General features: G+C 45.4%; 1 protein-coding gene across 1 annotated transcript; it reads right to left on the bottom strand.

The window, feature by feature from the left end:
- Positions 1–3,203: 3,203 nt before the first annotated feature.
- On the bottom strand, positions 3,204–21,013 carry LOC114429595 (NACHT, LRR and PYD domains-containing protein 12-like). Its single transcript, XM_028398338.1, has 10 exons — positions 20,815–21,013; positions 18,481–18,575; positions 17,716–17,907; positions 17,316–17,462; positions 9,875–10,115; positions 7,848–9,642; positions 7,584–7,757; positions 7,298–7,462; positions 5,305–5,351; positions 3,204–3,863 (listed from the first exon to the last, which is right to left on the bottom strand). The coding sequence occupies exons 2-10, from the start codon at positions 18,559–18,561 to the stop codon at positions 3,331–3,333; spliced, it is 3,375 nt and encodes a 1,124-aa protein (XP_028254139.1). The 5' UTR covers positions 18,562–18,575; positions 20,815–21,013; the 3' UTR covers positions 3,204–3,330.
- Between the last annotated feature and the right edge of the window lie 435 nt (positions 21,014–21,448).

Raw genomic sequence — 21,448 nt, 5'->3', positions numbered from 1 at the left:
TATTTACAGCAGATGTCTTGTGTCTGGTCTCATTGTGTGGTCATATACGTGTGTATGACAGTGATAAGTCAGGAGTGAGAGCTCTTACCGCCAATACAACATCTTTGATCAAAGCTAACATTTTGGGTTCATGTCAGCAAACTGGCCAGAAAGCTCCAGCTGCGGGGGACAGAGTCTGGGGATGAGGATGAAGCGCTGCGTGCTTAATGCTCCTCAGTCATGATGCTGGTACACTGTTAGCATCACTTGAAGGAGTGAACTAGTTAGCTGTTAGCTGCTAGCTAACCCCGTCCAAAACGGAGGCTGATTAACATTTAAGTAAGAAGGTGTGGCTGCAGTCAGTTGGTTTTATACACGAATCTGTTTGATGTACGTATTCAAACACTGTTTCTGTGTGTGTAAAATGACTTTGCTTTGTTTAAAAAATATATTATTCTGTCATCGTTACCTTTTTTTTCAGTTTCTTTCAATAGAATAACATTGATGTGATGCAGTCAGCTGGAACAGTCTGGACAGGTTATTGAATGTTTTATAGCGTCCTTTGTACTAAGCAGGGGCTGAGTGTTGCATTCAATCACTTCACTGTGTGAATAATCCAAGTATTCAGAATACGTTACTCAGACTGAGTAATGTAACGGAATACGTTACAAATTACGTTTTAGGGCATGTAATCAGCCTACTATTCATCACTAATAGAAGAAAACAAGAACAACCCGCGCTTTCTCTTTAACGCCGTGGCCAGGCTGACAAAGAGCCACAGCTGTGTGGAGCCTCGCATTCCTGCAGCTCTTAGTAGTGAAGACTTCATGAGCTTCTTCACTGATAAAATCACCACTATTAGAGGACAAATCAACCACAATCTCTCTGTGACCGCTGAGGATACACCGCCACTTCTGGAAACGGATCCTGATCTAACTCTGGACTGCTTCGCGCCCATCGGCCTCCCTGAGCTGACCACCAGCATCAGCAAGTCTAAACCTACTACCTGTCTTCTGGATCCGATCCCTTCACAGCTCCTCAAGGATGCTATTCCTCTGATCGGAGACTCTATATTAGGACAGATCAACTTGTCTCTGGGAACAGGATATGTACCACAGGCTTTTAAAACTGCTGTGATCATTCCGATACTTAAAAAACCTTCACTGGACCCGGACGTCCTAGGAAACTACAGACCGATCTCCAACCTCACCTTTATCTCCAAACTACTCGAAAGAGCTGTTGTAAGTCACCACCTGTGTAGTAACAGTCTGTTTGATGCTTTCCAGTCTGGATTCAGAGCCCATCACAGCACAGAAACAGCACTGCTTAAAGTCACCAATGACCTCCTCATGGCATCGGACCGGGGTCTCGTCTCTGTACTCGTTCTACTGGATCTCAGTGCTGCCTTCGACACCGTAGACCATCGCATCCTGCTACACAGATTGGAACACGAGATCAGGATTACAGGAACAGCACTGCGCTGGTTTAAATCATATTTATCTGACAGATTTCATTTTGTTCACACTAACGATGTGTCTTCCACAGGTACAAGGGTTAACCACGGTGTTCCACAGGGTTCTGTGCTCGGACCGATCCTGTTCACCCTCTACATGCTCCCTCTAGGAAACATCATCCAGAAGCACGGCATAAACTTTCATTGTTATGCTGATGATACCCAGCTGTATTTATCCATGAAGCCTGAAGAAACGGAGCCGCTAGTCAGACTACAGGCGTGTCTAAAGGACATAAAGGACTGGATGTCCTCCAACTTTTTACTATTAAACTCGGACAAGACTGAGGTCATTGTTTTTGGACCGAAACATCTCAGAACTAGTTTATCAGATAATACTTTCTCCCTGGATGGAATTACTCTGGCCTCCAGTACGACTGTGAGGAACCTTGGAGTTATCTTTGATCAAGACATGTCGTTTGTCTCTCATATTAAGCAGGTCTCCAGGACCGCTTTCTTTCACCTGCGTAATATTACTAAGATCAGGAGCATCCTCTCTCAGAGTGATGCTGAAAAGCTCATCCATGCTTTTGTCACTTCAAGACTGGACTACTGCAACTCTTTATTGTCAGGATGTCCACATTACTCCATCAACAGTCTGCAGCTGATCCAGAACGCAGCAGCTAGAGTTCTGACAGGAAGCAGCCAAAGGGATCATATCTCTCCTGTCCTAGCGTCTCTTCACTGGCTCCCAGTGGACTCAAGAATACACTTCAAGATCCTTCTTCTAACCTACAAGGCTCTTCATGGACTTGCTCCATTGTATCTGCAGGACCTGATTGTACCATATGTTCCTAATAGGACACTCAGATCTCTGAGTGCAGGCTTACTAGTAGTTCCTAGGATTCATAAAAGTATAATGGGAGGACGAGCTTTCAGCTATCAGGCACCGCTATTATGGAACCAGTTACCAATCTGGGTCCGAGAGGCAGACACTGCCTCCACCTTTAAGACTAGACTTAAAACTTTTCTGTTTAGTAAGGCGTACAGTTAGCCTTAGACCTAGTGTGTAGCACAGCTATGCTGCTCTAGGCCTACGTTGTCGGGGGGCACAAACATGATCCACTGAGCAGTTTCCCTCTCACCCTCTAACCTCTCCTTTTCTCTCCTTAGTCTGGCTCACACTGGTCTCAAGACCTGGATGATGACCTGCAGTCCGGCCCGTGAAGTCTCTCTTGCTCTACGTTGTCGGGGGGCACAAACACGATCCTCTAAACACCCTCTGACCTCTCCTCCACTCTCCTTAGTCTGGATCATACTGGGTAATATCGTCTCATAATCTGTGTTAACTGTCTTCCTTGTAGTTCTGTGCCTCGCTCTCGCTCTCTCTCTTTGCAGGTCTCAAGACCTGCATACTGACCTGCAGTCTCTCCTGTGCTCATCGACTTCACTAGCCCCCGCTGCTCATCTTTACTATCAAATTACTATTCCTACTTATGGACCGACGATATATATAGATATCTATTGCAATATAATCACTGTTTCATCTTGCTGTCATGTTTGCTCTGTACTGTATCATGTTTGTATCATGTTTGCTCCTCTCTCCCTCTCTCTCTTTCTCCTTCATCCTCTCTCTCTCGCTCTCTCTCTCTCTCTCTCCCTCATCCTCTCTGACTAGCAGCAGGACTGGTTCCCCCTTAAGTTGACGGGTCCTGCTCAAGGTTTCTTCCTCTTAAAGGGAGTTTTTCCTTGCCACAGTGCTCTTAGGGCGGTTCCTGTGAAGTGCTTTGAGACAATGTCTGATTGTAATATGCGCTATATAAATAAAACTGAATTGAATTGAATTGAATTGAATTCTGTAACTGAATACTTTTTAAAAGTATTCTTCCCAACACTGTCTTCTACACATGACACAGACGCACTGAGTTACCATATGAGTGCCACAATCCAAATGCAGCATGTAGAGGCTGAGTGAATGTGGTGTTGTAGGTGTGGAGGTGGATCAGTGTGTCAGAGGAGACTCTGTAGAAGGACATTGTGCCAGCAGGCCAGTCCACATACACTGCTACTCTGTGAGAGCCAGAGGAGGAGGAGATGAATGTTTCTATGTTATCGTGACGGACATAGTAACCATGATCAGTGCAGTGGAGACTCCAGGACTGCTTGTTTCTTCCAATCCAGCAGTCAACATGGCGTCCTTTCCTTCTGATTGTTCTGTAACTCACTGTTATCTCAGCCTCTCCACTCCACTCGACCTCCCAGTAACAGCGACCAGTCAGAACATTTCTACACAGCAGCTGAGAACCTATCTCAAATCTGTCTGGATGATCAGGATATGGCTGCTTCTCCTCCACATATGTCACCTTCCTGTTGTTGTCAGACAGTTTGAGGTTTGTGTTCACTGAGTTTGTGTCGACTTCAAGTTGACAGAAATCTGATGGAGAGAAAAAGACACAGCTGCAGTTTATCATCTGACACATCTGATGGCTTCATTCTGTCTTTACTGACTGATGTGTTGTTCATTCATACAAAGTTTTTATCAGACTTTTTGTCACTAATGTTTGAATGAACAAATACACAACTATCTGTCATGACCTGGTGTTTAGTTCTGGTTTTGTTTACCTTGTTTTGGGTTTTTAGTTTAATATGTGTTTAGTTTTTGTTATTTTCCAGTAGTCTTAGGGCTAGTGTTTTGTTTCTCTGGGTTTTTGTTTAGTTCTTGTGTCTTGTGGTCCTTGTGGTGTTTGCCTTGTCTTGTGCTTCCTGTTTTATTTTGATAGTCCTGTCCACCAGCTACGTTTCTCCGGTTTTACCCTGCCATGCGTTTTGACCTCGTTTCGCCTTTTGTTGGACTTTGGACCTTGCCTTGCCTCATGACCTCTTTATTCTAGTTTTTGCTTTGCCATGACGTTTTTCCACTATTAGTGTGATTTTTAGTCTTGGACTGTTTGCTTTTCGCACTCCTGGCCTGTAATTAAAGACTGCTTTTTGATTATTAAACTCTGCGTTCTGCACCTGTGTCCCTACCACCATACAAACCCTGACACTATCAGCTTTGTGTTTTAACACAAACTGGATATTTGCAGCAATATTAGTAAATGCAGACAACAGATTTATAACATCAGAAGAACAACAGAATCAACTATATCACTGGATAAAGAGCATCATACAAAAGCTCCTTCGTCAAAGTTTGGAGTAGAATCTTGACTGAAAGAACAGACTCAGACATCCTGATCTCCCCTAGAAGTACTTGGAGGCTCTGAGGACAAACTCTCTGTCCTCTTTGTTTGGAATCTAGATTTGGATCCACCAGGAGAGCCACATCTGAGGACCTCAGGGCCCGTGAAGGTGTTCAAAGGTCAGAAATATAGGATGCTGCAAATCGAGGTCTTTGGGATGTGCTGCGTTATGTTTGTCCAAATTAATTGTGTCGCTTTCCTGCACAACTGACAAGTAGCAGTTTCTTCTTCTTTGTCTGTCGCTGTGAAATAACGCCAAACAGCACCCCTCTTTCTCTCTGCCATCGCTAAGATGCTAGCTGCACTTTACAGCCAATAATGAGGCGCTTTGTTTGCACTGCGAGTAAATACGAGTAATGTTGCTGAAAGTATAGAAGAGAAACCTCTACAGAAATATTGATCTCATCACGCTAGTATCGAGTAAACACTGATCCTAACTTTGGTATCGATACTATCGATATTTAGATCGATTCTCAATGCTAACGCCATTTGTGGTGCTTTGATAATGCTACAAGAAAAAACTCCCGTTGGGACTGTGCCTTATTCTTCGAATCCAAAGGATTACAACAGCTCTGATGGACTAATAAAACAATGATTCATGCACAATAAAATGAGGAAAGACTGAGTTAAACTTACACTTCCTCAGACCAGGTTTTAACATCTGCTCTCCACCATCGTCCACCCTGCAGGAAGAAACACAGAATGATTTTCTATCCAATATGAGTCCAAACTGCTGATCAACATGAAGCAGAGTTCCTCAGTTTGTCAGAGACACACAGACTGAAACTCATGTGTGTCAACTCAAGAAGAGTCTCTCCTGATCTGTTTTTATTCATGTCCTCCATTATGTGAAATATTGGTCTCCGTCAGTGCCTTAGTCAAAGTCAAAGTCAGCTTTATTGTCAAATCTGCTATATGCGCTGGACATACAGAGAATAGAAATTGCATTACTCTTCACTCCGCAACATATAGCATATAACTCAAAACTTAAGATAAAAATAAAGTGTAAAAAGTGTACCTACAATGAGGCACACACAAAATACAAGGCACAATGCAGTGAGAATGCAAAAGATGTAATGGTGCAAGACAGTCCAGGAATGGTTTAAGTTATAGCAGTTTATATGAGACTGGTGTGACATGACTAAGGTGCAAGAGAATACACAGGGTAAAGTGGCTGGTGCACAGAGTTCCTTTTGGTAAAGTGGCTGGTACAAAGAGTTCCTATCTTGGGGGGGTGGGGTGTCAGGGTCAGGGTTCTTTTGTAGAGGGAAGGGGGAGAAAGTGGGGCGCAGCAGGGAGAGAGTTCAGCTTCCTGACAGCCTGGTGGATGAAGCTGTCCCTCAGTCTGCTGGTCCTGGCCCGCAGGCTGCGCAGTCTCTTTCCTGATGGCAGCAGACTAAAGAAGCGCTGTGAAGGGTGGGTGGGGTCTCCTGTGATGCGGAAGGCCTTTCGGGTGAGACGGCTGTCGTAGAGGTCTTGGAGGGAGGGGAGAAGGGCGCTGATGATCCTCTCAGCTGCTCTCACTATGCGATGAAGCGTCTTCCTGCAGGTGGCGGTGCAGGCTCCGTACCACACAGTGATGCAGCTGGACAGGATGCTCTCAACAGCCCCTCTGTAGAAGGTGCACAGGATGGAGGGAGAGGCTCTGGCTCTTTTGAGCTTGCGGAGGAAGTAGAGGCGCTGCTGGGCCTTCTTGGTCAGGGATGCAGTGTTGTTAGTCCAGGAGAGGTCCTCAGTGATGTGCACACCCAGGAACTTGGTGCTGCTCACCTGCTCCACAGCAGCACCGTCGATGGTCAGAGGGGTGTGCTGACTGTGTGCTCTCCTGTAGTCCACAACCATCTCCTTTGTCTTCTCCACATTCAGGGAGAGGTTGTGGTCTCTGCACCACTCTGCCAGAAGGTGCACCTCAATCCTGTAGTATGTTTCATCTCCACCGGAGATGAGACCCACCACAGTTGTGTCGTCCGCAAACTTCACAAAGATGTTGGAGTTGTGTGTTGGCGTGCAGTCATTTACTTGTAAAATACTCTTCATCCAGCAACAGTGTAGGTTTGATCTCAGCATTGTTCATTTATCCAAAGCAAACAAGCCACACTGTCTCTGACTGTTTGTTTCTGTCCCTCTATATGCAAACACAACCCTGGTTCACATGTGTCATGGATGGAGGAGTTTTCTGACACTGTTCAAATAAATACATTCACTCATTTATGTGTGTAGTTTTTACATTAATAATATTGTAGCGTCTCACTCAGTGAAGCTTCTCACTGCTCTCTGTCTCTGACTGAAATAACTCCTCCCTCTACCATTGTGTTATTGTCTCCTTTGAAGCTTCACATATAGATTGTTTCAGGAACATTTGTTTGTGGAAATAATTCAGTGGTTCTTACAGCTGAGGAAATTAAATTAAAAGTGTAGCTGAAAATCAGTCACATTGTAAAAACTGCCACACGTATTTTCATATGAAGACAGTGTAAAAATGATGGACACTTAATGATGGAAGAATATAAAAATCAGGGATGAGTGATTATTTTTTTCTCTGCAATTTCAATCCATCCATCAATAGCTGTGGATATATGACCTAAACTGACAGACTGAGGAGGACTCATGCTTTGTTGTCTCTGTGTACCTGAGACTACAATCTGGACTGTTGAATAAAGCAGACAGCAGCTTCACTCCTGAGTCTCCTGGATGATTGTAGCTCAGGTCCAGCTCTCTCAGATAGGAGGGGTTGGAGGTCAGAGCTGAGGCCAGAGAAGCACAGCCCTCCTGTGTGATCAGACAACCTGACAGACTAGAGGTACAAAACATGTCATGAACTCAAGAAGAAAGAAGGAAAATCCAACAGATGTTCAACATCTTCAACATGAACATGAAGCTAAATTTAGCTGATTATCAAAAAGCTGTATCCTGACCTGAGAGTCTTCAATCTACAATCTGGACTCTCCAGTCCACGAGACAACTGCTTCACTCCTGAATCCTGCAGGTCGTTGTTACTCAGGTCCAGCTCTCTCAGACTAGAGGACTGGGAGCTGAGAACTGAGGACAGAGCTTCACAGCTTCTCTCTGAGAGGTTACAGCTGCTCAGCCTGAGAAAAAAAAAATAAGAACACAAAGTCAATGTTTTATTGTTCATATAGAAGTTAACCATGTTTGAAATGGTTCATAAATCCACCTACAGAACTTTGTTGGAGGCTTTGATCACTGGCAGCAGCCTCAGAAGAGCCTCCTCTGAAGCAGAGTATTTCTTCAGGTCAAACACCTCCAGATCTTCTGATGACAGTAAAATGAAGGCCAGAGCTGACCACTGAGCAGGAGACAGTTCATCTGTGGAGAGACGTTCTGATCTCAGGGCCTTTTGGATCTCCTCCACTAGAGAACGATCATTCAGTTCATTCAGACAGTGGAACAGATTGATGCTTCTCTCTGCAGACACATTCTCACTGATCTTCTTCTTGATGTACTGGACTGTTTCCTGATTTGTCTGTGAGCTATTTCCTGTCTGTGTCAGCAGGCCCCGTAGAAGAGTCCGATTGGTCTCCAGTGAAAGACCCAGGAGGAAGCGGAGGAACAAGTCCAGGTGTCCATTTGGACTCTGTAAGGCCTTATCCACAACACTCTGATGGAGGTATTCTAGTTTTGGACCAAAGACTTTACACCACAGATATGTTGTTTGTTGTTGACCCAGCAGGTTGACAGCAGAGTTGATGAAGGTCAGATGGACATGAAGAGCAGCCAGAAACTCCTGAACACTCAGATGGATGAAGCAGAACACCTTGTCCTGGTACAGGCCTCTCTCCTCTTTAAAGATCTGTGTGAACACTCCTGAGTACACTGAGGCTGCTCTGATATCGATGCCACACTCTTTCAGATCTGATTCATAGAAGATCAGGTTTCCTTTCTGCAGCTGCTCAAAAGCCAGTTTTCCCAGAGACTGAAACATCTTCCTGTTGTCTGGACTCCAGTGAGGATCTGTCTCTGCTCCCCGATCATACTTGACCCTCTTCACTTTGGTCTGAACCACCAGGAAGCGGATGTACATCTCAGTCAGGGTCTTGGGCAGCTCTCCTCCCTCTCTGGTTTTCAACATGTCCTGCAGAACTCCAGCAGTGATCCAGCAGAAGACTGGGATGTGGCACATTATGTGGAGGCTTCGTGATGTCTTGATGTGGGAGATGATCCTGCTGGCCTGCTCCTCCTCTCTGACTCTCTTCCTGAAGTACTCCTCCTTTTGTGGGTCAGTGAACCCTCTGATCTCTGTCACTAGGTCCACACAGTCAGGAGGAATCTGATTGGCTGCTGCAGGTCGTGTGGTTATCCAGAGTCGAGCAGAGGGAAGCAGCTTCCCCCTGATGAGGTTTGTCAGCAGCACATCCACTGAGGTGGACTCTGTGACATCAGTCAGGATCTCATTGTTGTGGAAGTCCAGAGGAAGTCGACACTCATCCAGACCATCAAAGATGAAGACCACCTGGAGGTGCTGAAAGCTGCAGATTCCTGCTTCTTTGGTTTCAGTGAAGAAGTGATGAACAAGTTCCAGCAAGCTGAACTTTCTCTCTCTCAGCACATTCAGCTCTCTGAAAGTGAATGGAAATGTGAACTGGATGTCCTGGTTGGCTTTGTCTTCAGCCCAGTCCAGAGTGAACTTCTGTGTTAAGAGTGTTTTCCCGATGCCAGCCACTCCCTTTGTCATCACTGTTCTGATTGGTTCCTGTCTTCCAGGTGAGCCTTTAAAGATGCCTTCTGGTCTGATGCTTGTTTCTGGTCTGTGTGCTTTCCTGGATGCTGTTTCAATCTGTCTGACCTCATGTTCCTCATTGACCTCTGCAGTCTCTCCCTCTGTGATGTAGAGCTCTGTGTAGATCTGGTTCAGAAGGGTCGGCGCTCCTGCTTTAGCGATCCCTTCAAACACACGCTGGAACTTCTTCCTCAGGTTAGACTTGAGTTTACGTCCACACTCTGCAGCAGGAGTTCCTAAACAAACAATACATTTAATTAATAAGTGAACGCTACAATAAATGTGTAGAATAAATATTTACTGTCTCCATGAAATCTGTTCATCAGTTGTGGACAGTTTGTGTTTTCAGTCAGAAGAATTCATAGATGTGCTGCAGATGTTTGCATCATATTAACAGCAGCATATGTGTAAATGTAAACTTCCTTTCCTCTTTCCATCATGTTAAAGCTCTTCAAATCCGCTTACTGCTCTGCAGACGCTCAGCCAGCTCCTCCTGCTTCATCCTCCTCAGGAAGTGCACTGTGATCTGCACTAATGACTCTCTGCTGCTCCTCTGCTCTTCATCCTCCTCATCCTCCCTTGGACTCTCTGAGCATTCTAGGTAATCTGGACTCAGAATCTTCTGGATCTTCTTCAACTCATCCTTCACAAACATGACAATCTTCTCCTCCAGCAGCTGGAACAAAACAACAGAGTATAAACTATTAGACTTTTAGAAGCAGAATAACAGTTTAGTGTTTTGTGACATTACAGCTTATGTTCATACATTTATTATTTAAATCTACAATATCAAGTAATAAGTTGTGTACAATAAGCCGCTTTAGTCATAATTAAGGAGATAAATGACATACTTTAGTGGCCAGAGTGTGGTAATATATTGTGTCCCTTACTGTGCAGCATGTTGTTGTGTTTGGTGTTTGGTTCTGGTTGTGGACTCACAGATTAGCTGTAATCAACAAACTTGTGTAATATATATGTATTGTGGTTGTTTTTAACAAATGAACACACAAACTTAGTAAAAGTAAACTATTCACTGCGTGATGAGGAGTTCTTCTTTGCTCATTTTTATTTCTGCCATTCCTAATCGCATAGCTTAGCTATTAGCATGGCTTCCTGTCCTGCTCCCTCTGTGTCTCCTTGTTGCAGAGTGTGAAATGTTTAGATAATCATCTGCCTCATTTAATGGGAGCAACATGTGCGAAAAATATGTGGTTTATTAACAGTTTTGGAGGTGAGGCTAAGTAAGCTTCAGGCTTCAGGGCGGCTGCGTGGCGGTTTGAAGTGTAGTCCTATCCAAAGGCCCGTGGTTCACCACTATGCTCTACACGATGTATTGAACTGATTCTCCCCACTCAGCAAAACACTGACTGAGAAACTGATCCTGGTCATTGGTGAATCTATTTTGCACAACATGAGACTTTAAGTGCATTCCAGTGACCAGAGCATGTGTCATAGTGTCATAGGCCCTGTTCACACTGGGGAAAAGATGTGGCTTAAGCAGGATTTGGCCACATCCAGATCAATCCAGATGTGTTTTTTTTCCGAGTGTGAACACCTCCAATCCGGCTGAATCCAGTTTGATTTCAAGCCGGCTAGATCCACCCTCGAGAGGTGGATCTAGCAGGATTGGCTCAAATGTGGCTCAGGTGTGAACGCGAATCCGGCTAGCCACATTATTAGCTATATTACGAGGCACCACCTAGTGGTTTGGAGAACAGCAAACACGCTGGATGAAGCCGGATTGAGTCCGGACACAACTGTGTGCTAGCCAGATTTGAAAATAGGTCTGAACGCATCCAGCTTTAAGGCTGTCTGGGCTCAATCCTTGAATACATGGGCCCTCATGGTTCCTGCTCAAGTTCACTTCCTGTTTAATCAGACCTGGGCAAAGTACAGCCCGCAGACAGGTCTAGCCAGCAAATGACCATTAACCCAAAAATGAACAAAGGCAGCACAAGGAAACTGTTGTTCACCCCATCTACTCTTTGGAGAGACACGGTCATGCTGTTTACACTTGAAAAATTCTGCACGACTATGCTGAAATGTACTTTAAAGCCTGCAATCCGCGGTGAATTCAGTGCTGCAATTGACATATTCCATTGTCTTTTGATCTTAAAAAAAACACAGTTCTTGCCCAACCTTCAGAACTTAGAATCAGAATCAGAATCAGAATCAGAATCGTGTTTATTGCCATGTAAGTGAAGGGGGTTCACATTACTAGGAATTTGCCTTAGTGATCGGTGCATACAAAGAACATATAATAATTAACATGCAATAAGATAAAAACTAAGATAAAATTAAGTAAATAAACTAAAGTAAGGCTAAATTTACATGACAGACATGGCATAAGAGACATACAATGAACAGAACATAAAATACTTGGCGGATGTAATGGTAAACATAGACCCTTATATGAACGAATGGAACAGTGTAATAATATAATAATGTAACAGGTACCACATGGATCGGTGAGGTGGTACTCGTGTGCAAGTAGTGCAAGATGGAGTAAACAGTGCAAATAGTCGTCATTGTGCAGTGACTATACTAAAGTGACCTTCTGAAGACAGTGCAGAGCAGTGCATTAATTACAGTTCAACAGTCCAACAGCAGAGGGGAAGAAGCTGTTCTTGTGGCGTGAGGTTCTGGTCCGAATGGACCGTAACCTCCTGCCTGAGGGGAGTGGCTCAAAGAGTCCGTGTCCAGGGTGAGAAGGGTCAGCTGTGATCCGACCTGCACGCCTCAGAGTCCTGGAGACGTACAGGTCCTCGATAGATGGCAGGCTGCAGCCGATCACCTTCTCAGCAGAGCGCACAACACGCTGCAGTCTGTGCCTGTCCCTGGCAGTGGCCCCAGCGTACCACACTGTGATGGAGGAGGTGAGGATGGACTCAATGATGGCCGTGTAGAACTGAACCATCATCCTGGCTGGCACCTTGAGTTTCCTCAGCTGCCGCAGGAAGTACATCCTCTGCTGGGCCTTTTTGATGAGGGAGCTGATGGTGAGCTCCCACTTGAGGTCCTGGGTGATGGTGGTGCCCAGGAAGCGGAAAGAGTCCACTGTGGAGATGGGAGTGTCTGTCAGGGTGAGGGGGGGGTGATGGAGCTGGCACTTTCCGAAAGTCTACTGTCATCTCCACTGTCTTCTGGGCATTCAGCTCCGTATGAGATGAGTCCAATGAGGGTGGTGTCTTCAGCAAACTTAATCAGCTTGACAGACTGGTGGCTGGAGGCGCAGCAGTTGGTGTACAGGGAGAAGAGCAGAGGGGAAAGTACACAGCCTTGGGGGGTACCGGTGCTGATGGTCCTTGTTTCCGAGACATTCGTCCCCAGCCTCACATGCTGTCTCCTGTCTGTCAGGAAGTCAGTGATTCACCGGCAGATGGAGTCTGGAACATGCAGCAGGGACAGCTTGTCTTGGAGGAGAGCTGGGCTGATTGTGTTGAAAGCAGAGCTGAAGTCCACAAGTAGGATCCTAGCATAGGTTCCCGGGGAGTCCAGATGCTGCAGGATGTAGTGAAGAGCCAGGTTGACAGCATCGTCCACAGATCTGTTAGCTCTGTAGGCGAACTGCAGGGGGTCCAGGAGGGGGGCTGTGATGGTCTTGAGGTGGGACAGTACCAGGCGCTCAAAGGACTTCATGACTACAGACGTCAGTGCCACAGGTCTGTAGTCATTAAGACCAGTGATCCTTGGTTTCTTGGGAACTGGAACAATGGTGGAGGATTTGAAGCAGGCTGGCACATGGCATGACTCCAGAGAGGTGTTAAAGATGTCTGTGAGCACTGGAGTCAGCTCGTCTGCACAGTGTCTTAAGGTGGATCCATACTCCGCGAGACAAAGACATTTTTCCCCCGTGCAGACGTTACGCCCACAAAATGACGTCATTTTTTTGTCTCTGACCGCCCGCTGATCCGCACTCCTGTGCACAGGGTCCGGGCCAAACTTTAGCTGGATCCATACTCCGCGAGACAAAGACATTTTCCCCCCCTGCAGACGTTACGCCCACAAAATGACGTCATTTTTTGTCTCTGACCGCCCGCTGATCCGCACTCCTGTGCACAGGGTCCGGGCCGAACTTTGTCTTTCAAGGCTGTGCGGCAACCATGCTGTGATTGGTCGGAATTTATTGTGGGCGTGATGAAAGTGGAGAAGCGCAAGAGCCTCTCCAGGTATATAGGTAGGTGTATAAACAGCACTGATTCAACAGATTTAGATAAGACCATACTGGTTTTGCATGATGAGCAATAAAAGAAAGAAAGAAAGGCAAGTCAGGGTGATTTGTCACCAATAACTCCAGACAGCCATTCACACATACCAGATGGTGACTGTTATTACCATTCTATATACTCCTACATACCCGGGCATAACAGGCTCGTTAACTGTATATCTTTGCTATTGTTACTTTTAATGTCGCATCTTCACAGCTCATCACCGGACAGTTTGAAGTATTGCAGGCACATTGGAACACAGTAGATGTGCAAATGTGGTCATAAAGGCACAAACACTGAATCTTTGCTATTGTTACTTTTAATGTCGCATTTTCACAACTCATCGCCGGACATCTCACGCTGTTGCAGGCAGCCTCTCTGTATAATGCCCTCTTGCCATGGCACACGTCCTTGTGGTGTGTTTAAAAACTCAGTAAAGTCTTTCCTTATAGTTTAGTGGGCGGGCCGTATGAGGAGTTCTGCACACACGCGTCTCGCGGAGTATGGTACCTCAGTGCGGAAAAGACCTTTTTTTTGTATCTCTTACCACCCGTGGAGCGCGTTCTCCGCTCTTTGTCTCGCGGAGTATGGATCCAGCTTAAGTCTTTCAAGGCTGTGCGGCAACCATGCTGTGATTGGTCGGAATTTATTGTGGGCGTGATGAAAGTGGAGAAGCGCAAGAGCCTCTCCAGGTATATAGGTAGGTGTATAAACAGCACTGATTCAACAGATTTAGATAAGACCATACCGATTTTGCATGATGAGCAATAAAAGAAAGAAAGAAAGGCAAGTCAGGGTGATTTGTCACCAATAACGCCAGACAGCCATTCACACATACCAGATGGTGACTGTTATTGCCATTCTATATACTCCTACATACCCCGGCATAATAGGCTTGTTAACAGTATATCTTTGCTATTGTTACTTTTAATGTCGCATCTTCACAGCTCATCACCGGACAGTTTGAGGTATCGCAGGCACATTGGAACACAGTAGATGTGCAAATGTGGTCATAAAGGCACAAACACTGAATCTTTGCTGTTGTTACTTTTAATGTTGCATTTTCACAACTCATCGCCAGACATCTCATGCTGTTGCAGGCAACCTCTCTGTATAATGCCCTCTTGCCATGGCACAAGTCCTTGTGGTGTGTTAAAAAACTCAGTAAAGTCTTTCCTTATAGTTTAGTGGGCGGGCCGCATGAGGAGTTCTGCACACACGCGTCTCGCGGAGTATGGTACCTCAGTGCGGAAAAGACCTTTTTTGTTTATCTCTTAGATAAGGTGGAGTGCGTTCTCCGCTCTTTGTCTCGCTGAGTATGGAACAGCCTTTAGGGAGGAGGGGGACACACCATCAGGTCCAGGAGCCTTGTGGGGGTTCAGTCTCCTGAACAGCCTGTTAACATCCTCCTCCAGGATTGAGAGGGCAGCTGAGGGGGAGGAGGGGGGGGGGGGCAAGGAGGACTCTGATGGGGTATCTTTGATGTGGATGTCCGTGTTGATGGGGTGTGGAGAGGTGTGTGGAGAGGTGTCAGGGCTGGCTGATAGTCCATCAAAGCGGCAGTAGAACTCGTTCAGACTGTTGGCTAATTGCAGGTCGTCAGCTGAGTGGGGGGCTTTGGGCTTGTAGTTGGTGATCTGCCTCAGTCCTTTCCACACAGAGGCAGAGTCGTTAGCAGAGAACTGCTGCTGGATTTTCTCAGAGTACAGTGATTTAGCACTTCTCACCTCCTTGCTAAACCTGTACTTGGCCTATTTGTAGCAGTCTCTGTCCCCACTTCTGAAAGCGGCCTCCTTCTCTAGCCTCAGCTGTCTGAGTTTAGCTGTGAACCAGGGTTTGTCATTGTTATAACTCACCCTGGTGCGTGTTGGCACAATACTGTCCTCACAGTATAGTATACATGACGTCACAGTGTCTGTATACTCATCAAGACTATCAGTGGCAGCCCTGAACACCTCCCAGTCCGTTGTCTCAAAACAGGAGCGAAGCTCCTCCACAGCCTGGCTGGTCCACTTTTTAGATGTCCTCACCACAGGTTTGGAGAGCTTCAGCCTCTGTCTGTACGCAGGAATCAGATGGACCATCACGTGGTCAGATAGTCCAAGAGCAGCACGGGGCACTGCGCGATATGCCTCGCTTATTGTGGTGTAACAGTGATCCAGTGTGTTCTCCTCTCTGGTCGGGCATTTGATCAGTTTGTATTTCGGGAGCTCATTGCTCAGGTTTCCTTTATTAAAGTCGCCAAGGACAATAATTAAGGAGTCCGGATATGTTTGCTCCAAACACAGGATCTGATCCGCGAGTGCACGCTGAGCCTCGTGCACGTCCGCACCGGGCGAGATGTAAACAGCGGCCAGAATGAATGAAGCAAACTCACGTGGAGAGTAAAATGGCTTACAGTGAATGAATAAGTATTCCAGAGCAGGAGAGCAGTGCTGGGAGATCACAGTCACATCAGTACACCAACCACTGTTGATATAGAAACAGACACCTCCACCTTTGGTTTTACCGGAGAGTTCCCTGTGGCGATCCGCTCGGAGGAGTTGGAATCCCTCCAGCTGCATCTGTTCACAAAGCCAGGTCTCCGTGAAGCACAACACACAAGATGAAGAAAAGTCCCTGTTCCTTCTCATCAACAGTGTCAGCTCATCCATTTTGTTGCCAAGTGAGCGGACGTTAGAGAGAAAAATCCCAGGTAACGGTGTGCGCGTCCCACGTCTGCGGAGGCGCACCAGCGCACCAGCTCTCTTCCCTCTGCGCCGGCGTCTCACTTTTTTAACTAAAACGTGTAGTAATTCGGCAGCAGATGCTAAAAAAACTGGTGATAAGTCCACAGGTATGGTAAATCTGATGTTCATGAGCTCTTCTCTTGTGTAAGAGCATGCAGACACACAGTTTGTGCACAAAAACAAACAAAACAGAGCGCACCAAAACACCAGGGCGTCCGTACCCGGCGCCATCTTGATTTAAAATAGGGGATTTGATACTTTATGAAATTATTGAACTACTGGTTTACTTCAGTAAATGTTATCATGTCATCTGTTATGCTCTGTGCTGTTTGTGCAGGAGTATGTTTCAACATATATACTATTATCCCACAATGCAACAGGAGAAGCAGGTTTGGACAATACACAAAGATAACAGAGGAGACAGATTGTTGTGTTGTTACAGTTAGAAGCTGTTTTTACTTACCATGAATGTTTTGTCCTGAGCAGGAGTCTGAACACTGGGTTGCTGCGGTCTGTGACAGAAATATAAACAATTAACAACACAATCACTACACTAAGGCAAATTCCTAGTAATGGGAAACCTCCTCTCTTACATGGCAATAAACACAATTCTGATTTTGAGGTCATCAATCTGTGCACTGATCACACACTGTCTTATTAATTATATCCACATAGAATAGAATAGAATGCCTTTTATTGTCACTATACACAAGTACAATGAGATTAAAGCCGTCATCCAAATTCAGTGTAAAAAAACAATGTATAAAAGGAGATGTATGAAAGATACTGTATTTAAAGAGATATTAAAAAAGTTATATATATTTACAATATAAACACAGAAGTTATTGCACAGGGAATATAAATTCCTCTCCACACACTCTCCGTTGAAGTGAAGGGATGGATCAAGTGCTGTGGTTCCTGAAGTCGATGATAATCTCTCTGGTTTTCTTGGTGTAGAGGAAAAGGTTTTGCCTCGTCTCCTCTGGAGATGAGTCCGACCACTGTTGTGTCATCAGTAAACTTGACGATGAGGTTGTCATTGTGGGCCGAACTGCAGTCGTGGGTGTAGAGGCAGTACAGGATGGGGCTCAGCATACAGCCCTGTGGGGAGCCGATGCTCTGCGTGTGAGTGGAGGAGAGGTGGGGGCCAAGTCTCACAGTCTGGGGCCTGTCTGTGAGAAAGTCCTTTATCCAGGCACATGTGGGGGGAGGTATGCCGATAGTGTTCAGTTTTGAGCATAGTCTGTCTGGGATTATTGTGTTAAAGACAGAACTGTAATCAACATAGAGCATCCGGATGTTGCTCTGCTGGTGCTCCAGGTGGTGCAGAGTGGAGAGCTACAGCGACAGCATCCTCAGTGGATCTGTTTGCCTTGTATGCATACTGATGGGAGTCGAAGTCTGGGGGGAGATGGTCCTTGATGTGTTTAAGAACTAGTCTCTCAAAGCACTTCATGATTACCGGAGTGAGGGCCACAGGTCGGTAATCATTCATGCTGGTGATGGGAGACTTCTTTGGCACCGGGATTATTGTGGAAGATTTCAGGCAGGGTGGGATGACTGCCTGGGCCAGTGATATTGGATGTCATTATAGTTCTGTTATATCTTACTGCTTACAGTAATCTAGTGGTCTTATATATGAGTGAATATTTGACTTTTTATTATTTTTATTCGTTTAGAATTTTATTTTATTTACTTACTAGTTTACCATACCTTAATAATAATAATATATATAAAATTTCTAACCTGTTTCTGAGCTTGCATGGGGCACCTGGAAAGTAAACAATTTAGTATTCTGATTTTAAACTGTTAAAGTTTGTAGTAATATGTATTACCCTGTGTTACAGGTGCTCCAAATCATCCCATCAACCACCTGCAGAGCAAACAGACAGGCAGTCCCACATACAACCCTAAGAGTACAGCAGTGCTCATCACAGCATGGAAAAACTTCTAGTGTGAATTCTTACCTTTGATCATCAGGTGGCTGATCAGGTTTGAAATTAAAGGGCAGATCCATCGACCGATCACTTTTCGTGGACTCACAGCTGGCAGATAATAATGTGAGTAATAATGTGAGTGTGAGCTCTGACAGGAGAAGAGTCATGGACAGTTAGAGACGGTCCTCTTACCTCTGAGCTTCGGTCCGGCTCTCATGGTCCCCACACAGAGGGCTTTTAGAGGGAGGGACTCCCTCCTCTTTATCCTCACTCTGACCCATAGCAGAGCTCACACCTTCACACAAACACAGCAACATGACACAGAAACACACAGTCAGCATGTTGTTATTGATCCTTCATGTAGATGCTAACAGGCTAATCATGCTGTTAGCTTAGTATCAGAGCCTCAGACCAGGTTTTGTTCTCAGGCTTTTATTTTGGTGAGTCTGTAAACACACCAACATCTCTGATGCTGTTATTATTTATGTCACATGCTGTAAGTGGAACAGTGCACACACACATTCAGTGTTTTATTTAGAATTATGTCACTTATCTCCATATATGAACATGTGAATAAATGAACATGTATTCATGTGTGTTTATGTCCACAGTGTGAGCAGACTGTGAGTAAAACACTGAGACCTTCCCCTGTTTTCTTTTGAAAGGACAAACATGTGAGCAGCTACTGCAGTGGCATAGGAAGCATTAAAATGTGGGGGGGGGGGCACCTTCTACGGGTGGGTGGTGAAAACAAGTACATTAGTATATTATAAAATATAATAATATGAAGTAGTTGCGATTTCCTGCAGATTTTAACAGGTTGTTAAACTATTTTACCTACAGAAGTAAACACTTTATGACTGTTTCAGAGACAGATTAAACAAATTGATTTTCAAACACGGTGACATACAGAAACAAATTCCAAGTGAAACAACAGTTCTGTCAACCTAACACTACACTAACAGATTATACAAAGCCTCCATATCTGCCGCCTTCTCTCATTTACAGAGACAAAACACTGGCAAATCTCCCTCATGTCCACCTGATAGAGTTTTCCCGTCATCACTCACCTCAGCAACAGAACTTCCTCCACTGGCCCTACATGATGGCCCTGCCTCTGACTCACTCTCAGTACATACTGACTCACTCTCTGGATATATATATATATATATATGTATATGGATGTGTTTATTAGGGATGTCCCGATCAGGTTTTTTTGCCTTTGAGTCCGAGCCAATGGTTTTTTACGCACTCTCTGGGAGTGGGCTCACCCACATGTGCTTGTGTGCGCACGCGTTTGCGTTTGCATGTGTGTATGCGCATCAGGCCGCTGCAGACAGCTGCAGTGAATTTTACAAACGCCACCATGTAGACAGAAACACATAGAAACTGATAGCAGAGATGGCACCAGAGGACTGGGCAAGAGAACTAGACTGGGTGGCGGACTCTCTCTGAGAGCAGGTTCTATACATGAGCATGTTTAGTGTCGTGGTGAATTGTGGCAAAGTGTTGAACCAGTGTTGTGCAGCTTCACAGCTCTCTGTGTTGCTGTAACGTCCAAGCCCTGCAGCGCTGTGACGCACCGTGGCGACGCAGACAGCGAGCTGACCGTGGTCTGCTCAGAACATCCCGTAAACGTTACACAATGAGTTAAAAAATAAGAACTACCTGTTGATTTGACACATTTTAAGACAGAAGCCGCGGGACATATAAAGTCCGACGGCCTTTATACGCTACGACGCACCGGAGTGACGCCTTTTGTCATCCAGTCTCTTTGGCAGCGAGAGAGAGAGAGAGAGAAAGAAAGAGAGGAAAACAAACCAGCATTCAAATGTAATTTATCGCGGCCGAAAAACTTAATTTATCATGCAATTAATTGATTTGTTGTTTATCGCGACAGGCCTAGTCAAACCCCTACGCTACAGGACACAGAGCCAACCTGCACAGAAGGCGTTAACTTTGAGAGCCCTAATAAATATATATCCGAGTCCTGATCAGGAGGTAATGTCCGATTCCGATCGAGTCTGAAATCACGTAATCGGGCCCGATTTCCGATCACGTGATCGGATCGGGACATCCCTAGTGTTTATAATGATGCACTGCCTTATCTGCTGCATCAGTTTGTCCCTGTTCATATAATGCTCCACTGTGTCCTGACGGTTCATCACATGTGTTTTATTCTTGCTGATAAGAATAGGAGCAGGTGGCTGTTCACTGGCGAGGCGAGGCTGAAGCTAGCAGGCTAACAGGAGCTAACCTGGCCTTATTACAATATGGGTTAATGCTGAAAACAACTCTAACTCTCCGTGTCTTTGTTGGAATCTCCTCATGTCCACTGTGTGTGGAGAGGGAGCAGAAAAGGCAACAACATGTCATCAGACAAATAAGACCGTCTACTGTAACTGAAAGTAAACAGCAGCTTCCTCCCAACTTTTCTAAGTTGATTTAACATCAACCTAACGTCTCCTGGGTCCATGTGACAAACAGTCAGGCTTCAGCATGAGCTGGACTTTGTGGGATGACACAGACCTTACCTCCTCCAGCTTCGAGCAGCACCGACGGTTGTCTTTACGGTGTTTTTTAGCTCGCTCGAAGTAGGGTTGGGCGAATCGATCGAAATATCGATACCAAAGTTAGGATCAGTAAATTACTCGATACTAGCGTGATGAGATCGATATTTCTGTGGATGTTTCTCTTCTATACCTTCAGCAACTTTACTACTCGTGGTGCAAACAGCGCAGGCGCACTCCGCCCCCCCCTCTCTGCCGGAGCAGACGGAGCTCCTGATTGGCTGTAAAGTGCAGCCAGCGTCCTGAAGACAGCAGAGAGGAAGAGGAGCGCTGTTTGGAGTTATTTCACAGCGACAGACGAGAAGAAAAAACTGCTACTGTGAGGTGTGCAGGAAAGCGACATTCCACTGTGGAAACTCAACTAATTTACACAAACATAAATTTACTGCAGAGTAAACAGAGGGAGGAGGAGGCAGATCCCCAAACACGAACCAGAGACAGTGGTCACTGACAAAGGCTTTACTAAACAAACACTCATGAATATCCAGGTAGATGATTTAAAAAAGTGAAGGTTTTGATTGAGTAATCTGCAGCATGAATTAATGGTGTCTTCGGCTATACTGGTCCTGTATTTACTTGGTATCGGATCGATACTGAA

This window comes from Parambassis ranga, chromosome 1 (genome assembly GCF_900634625.1).
Source record: "Parambassis ranga chromosome 1, fParRan2.1, whole genome shotgun sequence".
Classification (NCBI taxonomy): Eukaryota; Metazoa; Chordata; class Actinopteri; family Ambassidae; genus Parambassis; species Parambassis ranga.
Note: the sequence above shows the minus strand (reverse complement) of the source record. Positions and strands in the feature narration are given on the sequence as shown.